General features: G+C 37.2%; 1 protein-coding gene across 1 annotated transcript; it reads left to right on the top strand.

Moving 5' to 3' along the window:
- Nucleotides 1-415: 415 nt before the first annotated feature.
- LOC131952676 (atrial natriuretic peptide receptor 3-like) lies at nt 416-5,524 on the top strand (the record flags this gene model as incomplete). Its single annotated transcript, XM_059315437.1, has 4 exons — nt 416-508; nt 1,452-1,575; nt 4,666-4,820; nt 5,443-5,524. Coding segments are annotated over exons 1-4 (454 nt in total), but the record flags the coding sequence as incomplete, so codon positions are not given.
- Between the last annotated feature and the right edge of the window lie 2,835 nt (nt 5,525-8,359).

Here is an 8,359-nt window from a genome sequence, read left to right as displayed (position 1 = left end):
CCGGGTGACACCATTTAGGGGGGTGACACCAAGGAAAAAAATAGCAAAATATATGGAGAAAAAGTTAAAGGGGGGGGGTGCAAATCGAAAGTTAGAGGGGGGGGTGCAAATTGAAAACTTGAGGGGGGGGGGGTGCAAATCGAAAGTTTGAGGGGGGTGCAAATCGAAAATTTGAAAGTTTGTCCCCGGGAAGGGTCGCTACGCCTCTGGGGGGGGTGACACCATTAAGTGCCGTACCGGGTGACACCCTACCTCGCTACGCCACTGTGCTAACGTACCTGTCTTCTCCCGAGTTTCTAATTGTAGTATATCTAATCCCAACTGTCTTCAGACGTTATACTAACGTGTCTGCCTTCTCCCGAGTTTCAGCCTGACTCTACTGTACGCTGACTCCAAGTGTAACATAGCCGAGGCCATGGCACAGGCCATCAACTTCCGGGAGAGGAACCACACGGAAGTTTTCTTCGGGCCGGTCTGCGACTACGCCGTGGCGCCGGTCGCACGTCAGGTATTGGTTGTTTCTTTTAGGTATACTCTGCTTCACCTGCTATGTGTCTGAATTCGTGGTTGTGAGGAAGAGTGGTTAACCCGAGTGTATTGAGTTCGGTTTATGAGCCTGTATGAGTGACTTACCAGATAGTTGATATTGGGGTCTTCTCAAAATAGCAGTTACCTCAATTAATAAATAAGCTCAAAGGCATAGGACAGGTGAAATAGTTTTCATAACTCATTATCAAACTGTAACTTTCTTGTCGAAATTCTATTTTGGGTTACAAAGTAGAGTCAATCTATTCCAGCGACCATTGGGATACATGAGGTATAGTGTAGTCAGCACTATACACGACAGCCGTTACTTTCTCAAACGTGAGTCAGGTACCCATTAGAGCTGGGTAGACTCAGGGATGTCCTACATACTCAAGCCCAGCTTTCTTAAGTGCATGTGTTTTAATATATATCCTTTTACATTACAAATAAAACCGCATGTAGTTTATTTTTTATTAATTCATTGCAATTCTATTCACGACATCGAAGGCTTATTTTTTTATCTTATTTTTTTAATGTGTATATTGTATACGCCCTATTAAGAACGTTCTATTATTTGACATGTTATATAGACTAGAGAAACGTCTAATCTACAACCTGAGCTTCTCAAATTCAAATTAGTGTCCTACACAATAAACAAAAGGATGTATATATATATATTTGTTTTAATCGTTACATCAAAAGATTTCTCATATTGTTATCTACTTATCTGAGAATGAACCGCCCATTCATACACCAATCCAACCTCTCCACTCTAAATTATCCATTAAGCAGTGCACATTTCTCTATCACTGACTCTCTCACTCCCCTTCATACACCTCTCCCATCTCTCTAGTGGTATTCAATAAGTAGTGCCCATTTCTCTTTTACTGACTAACTCTCTCTTTCTCACTTCCTCTCTCCCCCAGGCCAAGTACTGGCAGATTCCAGTCATGACGGCTGGAGCCTGGGCCTTCGACTACACCCATTTTAAGAAAGACACCTTCACTACGCTGATACGTGTGGGGGCCACTAATGCCCAGGCATCTGTAGGTAAGGGGATAAGCATGAGGTAGTAGCATCTCACCTGAACAGTAGCACAAGATCTGAGTAGTAGCACACCATTTCATCAGCAGCACCACATCGCGTCGCAGATTGACAGTAGCACAATACCTAACAGTAGCACATCACACAGGGCAGCAGTACAACACCTGGACAGTAGTACATCCCACCTGGGCAGTAGTACAACACCTGGGCAGTAGTACAACACCTGGGCAGTAGTACAACACCTGGGCAGTAGTACAACACCTGGGCAGTAGTACAACACCTGGGCAGTAGTACAACACCTGGGCAGTAGTACAACACCTGGGCAGTAGTACAACACCTGGGCAGTAGTACAACACCTGGGCAGTAGTACAACACCTGGGCAGTAGTACAACACCTGGGCAGTAGTACAACACCTGGGCAGTAGTACAACACCTGGGCAGTAGTACAACACCTGGGCAGTAGTACAACACCTGGGCAGTAGTACAACACCTGGGCAGTAGTACAACACCTGGGCAGTAGTACAACACCTGGGCAGTATTACAACACCTGGGCAGTAGTACAACACCTGGGCAGTAGTACAACACCTGGACAGTAACACAACACCTGGACAGTAGCACATCACCTAGACAGTAGTACATCCTACCTGGGCAGTAGCACAACACCTGGGCAGTAGCACAACACATGAGCAATAGAAAAACACCTGGACAGTAGCACATCGCCCGGAAAATAACACCACACCTGGATAGAAGCACAACACATTATTAGTAGCACAACACAACACCTAAGAAGTAGCACCACACAACACATGAGGTTATTGAGTGCTGGTGATATATTCTCCTGTATCACATGTAGCAAACAAAGCCAATTCTAAACATCAAAGGGTAGTAACACAAGTCCAGTCTACGGTCATCACTTCCGAATACATTGTCCCCATCCCCACATTGTCCCCATCCCCACATTGTCCCCATCCCCACATTGTCCCCATCTCTACATTGTCCCCATCCCCAACCCAGCCCATAATAATTACACCCTTTAAAAAATACACATTTTTTTTCTATTTTATTAGAAAAACTGAGAAACCCGTCATACACAGGGGGTGCTTGGCAGAGTGATAAGGGGGGGGGGGTGCTATTGTTGAGAGGTGGGGAATGGTGTAGTTAACTTTGTCGATATCCTGCTCCCTGAAGATTTACATGGCACTATTTTTTGTTAAAGGTTTACACGTAAAAATTTATTTTAAAAATATGATCGCTCAGCCATGAAAAAAAAAACAGTTCACATTCGAAAAAGATTAAGCACGACCAACAAACAAACATACAAACGAACAAAAAAAACATTGAGTGTGAACTTAGGAGAAGTTTAAAAATAGTCACTAATCATGGTAAATTAAATCGGTAAACAGACAATTTGAACAAGTTAAACGTAAATTTATCGGTACACCGCCCCCAGACTAACCCATAAAATTCTGTGTAAGTTCCACTTATCCCATCAGTTGTTTAATGGATGTTCTAAAATAGAAAACAGATATGTCTGATATATTTTTATTCCACTTTCTGATCTTCTAGAACTAGCAAAAACATCACGCGTAAATTGTTAATATGCCTACATGTTGGGCGAGGTGGGCGGGGGATGCGGACCGCACCGGGTGACACCATTTAGGGGGGTGACACCAAGGCAAAAAATAGCAAAATATATAGAGAAAAATGATAATTCCACTTAATTAAGTGATTAATTCCAGTGTTAAATAGTCTTTTAAGAGGTGCAAATCGAAAGTTTGAGTGGGGTGCAAATCGAAAGTTTGAGGGGGGGGGGGGGGGAGGAGGGGCAAATCGAAAGATTGAAGGGGGGGGGGGTGCGTATCGAAAGTTTGACGGGGGGGGTGCACATCGAAAATTGAAAGTTTGTCCCCGGGAAGGGTCGCTACGCCTCTGGGGGGTGACACCATTAAGTGCCGCACCGGGTAACACCCGACCTCGCTACGCCACTGCTACTGCATAAGGGATTTGTATTACAATTTAAATAAAACAATAGACCAGTGGTTCCCAACCTTTTTCGAGTGGCGACCCCCTTTTATAAAAATTAAGTGACCCGCGACCCCCATAGAATTAAAAAGCCGAAATTAGTATGGAAATCAATAAATTTCAAAAATTCTTCTAAATATTTGTTTTGTTTCAAATTACTAATGTTTAGTATACCAGTTGGCGACCCCCCAGAAAGCCCTTCGCGACCCCCAGGGGGGTCGCGACCCCCAGGTTGGGAACCCGTGCAATAGACGATACAACGCTGCCTACATATACTGTGTAGAGACTAAATGAAACTAATTTTTTCCTATGCAATCTAAAATATAAGGAGCAATATTGACCAGGCTCGTTTTGTAGAATATCGACGTTAAAATAATTGTTAAAATTCATTTACCTCAAAACGACTCTTTTCTAAATATCTGTTATTAGTATCATTAGTATTTCTTTGTCTATTTAACTGTTCATCATCGTTTAATTAGTGCATCTGGTATTTTAAAAACGAAGTAAACGTCTATTAAATGTCTATCGGTGAATGTAATACTTATTTTACTTAGGCAGTATTTGAAGACTGAGGTAGATACATCGATTTGTCGCACATTAATATTTTTTAGTTACTGAAATAAAAAAAAAATGGGACGTGATGGCCTGGCGGTAGATAGTTATACTGCTAACCCGAAAGTCTCGAGTTCGAACACGGGTTCAAATCAGTAGACCGTCCCTGAGTCCACCCAACTCTGATGGGTACCAAATTCACGTTAGGGAAATTAAAGGCGGCTGGGCATGATGCTTACAACCCCATCATACGCCCAAGTCACAGAAACAGGCGAACTCTACTTCACTCGCCCCGTAGTCCGTCATGTTTGAAATGGAACTCTAACAGACGTACACTAAGAGAAGTTCCCTTTCATGGGTTACGCTGTTTAAGTAAACTTCGAATTTCCCACAAGGGAAACTTAATTTTACCGAAATAAAAAAAAAGTAAACGTTATAAACAGAAACACGGAAATCATGCCCCCACCCTCTTCAACACCCCCTCTTGAGATTTACATTAGTATTCTACCTTCTACTTCCCCAGAAATGCTGGATGCTATCGCAAGAAAGAACAACTGGACCCGCATCAGAACACTGTACCACTCCAGTGGTCAAGACAACTACATGCCTGGGTTCTGCCACCTGTGGATGGAATACTTCCACTATTACCTCAAGTTGTCGAATCGCAACATTGTCATGGTGGGTTGTTTGTTCTTATACATTGATTTGTTTTTATACGTCCTGTTTTTATTCGAGGTCTAAATAATTATACATGCATGAAAGTAGTGGGTAAAATACTTTCAATAATGCGCCAAGTTGTCACATAGCAACATTGTCATGGTGGGTTGTTTTTTGTTATACATTCATTTGTTTTTACACGTCCTGTTTTTATACATGAATTCAGTGGGTAAAATACTTTCACTATTACCTCAAGTTGTCGAATCGCAACATTGTTATGGTCGGTTGTTCTCTAACATTGTTTTGTTTTTATACGACACGTTTTTATTCGAGGTCTAAATAATTATACATTCATGAATTCAGTGGGTAAAATACTTTCACTATTACCTAAAGTTGTCGAATCGCAACATTGTCATGGTGGGTTAGTTGTTCTTATACATTGATTTGTTTTATACGTCCTGTTTTTATTCGAGGTCTAAATAATTATACATACATGAACTTAGTGAGTAAAATACTTCCACTATACCTCAAGTTGTCGAATCGCAACATTTTCATGGTGGGCTATTTTCTTTTGTGTCGTATCCTTCAAGTAATGTTATTTTTTTTCACAACCCAATTTTTTTCCACTACATTCCTGTTTTAGGAGCACTACAAACTGGACAGCTCGCATTCAATGCCTAACCTTGGTCACACGCTGAAGAGAGAAGTCGGCACCGACTATGCAAGTAAGATTTTAATACATTTAAATACATTTGAATAAATTTGCATACATTCTTGCCTTGTTGTCTTATCTCTGGTCTTATCTTTTCAACGCGAAATGTCTTTAAATTATGTAGATAAACTGCAGTCGAGATTTATTTAAAGCACTAAGAAAAATATCGGTCAACATTTGTTATATGCATGTATTCTGAAGACTATAAACATAGGAAGTTTTCAATGTATTGTGATCAATGTATAGGTAACAAATAATTTATTGTAATACATTGTGCAAGATTACGTGTACAAATTTACAAATTAATTAAAGCAATATTTTAATTAGGCTTCTTAAGGTAAGTTTGTTTTAAAAACTTTTCTTGAACCCGTTTTTTTAATATCCCTAGTGTTTAATCGGCAACACCTTATGCGTGACGAATATGATCATATAAATAAATATACGTGCATACGCGAATACAGTGTGTTTATATGTATACACATATATTTTATGTTTTTGTTTTGTTTTATGTTTACATGACAATGTTAACAACACAACGATGTTATCAAATATTTCTACCATGTTGTTTTTATAATATTTTTTTTATATAAAATGTGAATTTCTCTCATTTTGACTCAACTGAGTATTAATCGACGACGCCTACATTGTTCAATATTTAGAAACATTCGCCTTCATTTTTTATGTGATCATGCTTTATATGATCATGGTGTTGTGGATAGATCAAGGTAAACACATATCATCTGTATAGTACTGGTCTGGTATTTGTAATATGAATATTTGTATGCTATGATCTTTGCTCAAATGTGCTGGTAACTGATAACGTTAACATGACATACAGTGTTGTTTTTTATTTCATTTTTTAACAAAGAAAATGGTGGATTGGATTGTAGGATGTGTTTCCAAGATAACCCATACATACATATCTATCTAGATATATACAAAGCCGTTTTTATTTTCTCCGTTGACTAGATCTGTTTAACAAAGAAGTCGGGTAACTATTATCTAGATATTTACAAAACCGATTTTTACCGTTTAAAATGTTATGCTTTGGTGTTTTAAAGAACTACAATTCTGTTTAATATTACTTACTTAATGCTTTTCTCGTAAAACGATTAGTTATTATTTTACTGCATAAAACCAATATACTACTATAATACACATTTTATTTTATTTCGTTTAGTGCCATTTTTTTGAATGTACATCCATCAAGCATGTGTTTTATTTTTACCATTAAAAATACGAAAACCCTAAAGACATATTTTTTAAGAGAAACCGTTATCTAAAAATAATTACCTTATTGAGGAAATTCGTTACACTCTTTGTTTTGTAAGAGAGGTAACCGGTATAATTCTAATGTCCCCACCGGTTGCGCTGGAGTTGTCTCTTTTTGAAAAAAACTTAAGTAGTCTCCCTTTTTCAATCTTTATTGGAAAAAAAAAAGTAGTACTAAGGGAAGCAACTCAAGTACAGTTTAAAAAACAAAAAGTTAATTCTAGTCCGATGTATAATGCGATTACTTGAAACTGTTGTATTGGCGGTGAATGAAAAGTGTGTTGGATTGATGTAGTATAACTGGGTAAAACATGGCATTTATATTATCTTTCCTGCTAGATTATAATAAGACATTTTTTTGTTCACTCATGCCCTATACAGCCATAATATGTTTCTTACTATAATAGTTGTATAAAGTAAAAAGTAAAAGTAATCCTGTCAATTCTTCGGTAACGCTTTCGTACATAAAAATTGCATTTTCATTTTAATATAATATAGAATCTAGCTTACTTAGATAACAAAAAATTACATGAAGCAACAGTATCGTACAATCGTTTGAAATTATACTTTATATTGTTAAAAAAATATCTTACAATCATTTGAAAAAAAAAAATTATATTGTTAAAAAATATATCACTTTGCATGAGAACAACAAACTTATGTATGTCGTTGCGCAACTGCGGATAGATATTATGATTGCATTGAACATGGGCTTTTAATAAACATTTAAAGGGAACCAACTATTGTTTTAAAGTTATTTAATACCACGTAAGTTGTCTTCCCTGTTACTATTTTTAAAAATACCTGCAAGTTGTTCTTATACACAATAACATCAATCTTTGCGCTAGTGGTTTTTATGTTTTTTTTTTTTTTTTTTTTTTTTTTTTTTTTTTTTTTTTGCGAGATTTAAAAATAAATTACCTGTTCAAATTTTTTAAACTTTTTTTTAAAAATATTGCCTTATATATGCTCGATGAATAAAAAAAAATATGTAAATGTATTAGAGTTGAAAATATCTACTTCGCCTTATCCTTTTTATTCTTTGTGAAGTAACGTGCCTCAACTATAATCTTCCAATTTCTCCATAACACGAAATGAAATAGTTACTTGATGTATGTGTAGTTTGCTAGTCAAAATTCAAGGTGTTGTGTGCTTATTTTTTTTTTAGTAGTAACACTCGTTTTAATTTTATTTAGTTTTGTTTGAACGTCATTTAATAAAGCCTCTGGTAAAATTTTAGGTCCTTACGAAGAAAAAAAAACAATCAATGATCTGCACTTGAGTTGCTTTTTTTAAAAATTTACAATTCTATTTCCAAATTACAACTTCGCTGGCTTAGTACCAGATTATACAACAACATTTTGTGAAGTGTGTCAGAATAGCCTAGCGAGCTATATCTCATTAGCACCATGATTCAACCAGTCATTAAAGATACTCTCTACTTCCCATTAAACGGTAAGAAATCAATTCGTTAATACAAATCTGGTGTTTTGTTTTTGGAAGTCGATTTTTTAAAATTACGCCAAATAATTATAACTAGATAAATGCCTATAAGTCAATAAACATATAGTGCGCA

The sequence above is a fragment of the Physella acuta genome, unplaced genomic scaffold, assembly GCF_028476545.2.
Source record: "Physella acuta isolate Inbredline_101_S28 unplaced genomic scaffold, ASM2847654v3 ptg000887l, whole genome shotgun sequence".
NCBI classification, from domain to species: Eukaryota; Metazoa; Mollusca; class Gastropoda; family Physidae; genus Physella; species Physella acuta.
The sequence above is the reverse complement of the archived record's forward strand: the minus strand, read 5'-3'. Positions and strand labels throughout refer to the sequence as shown.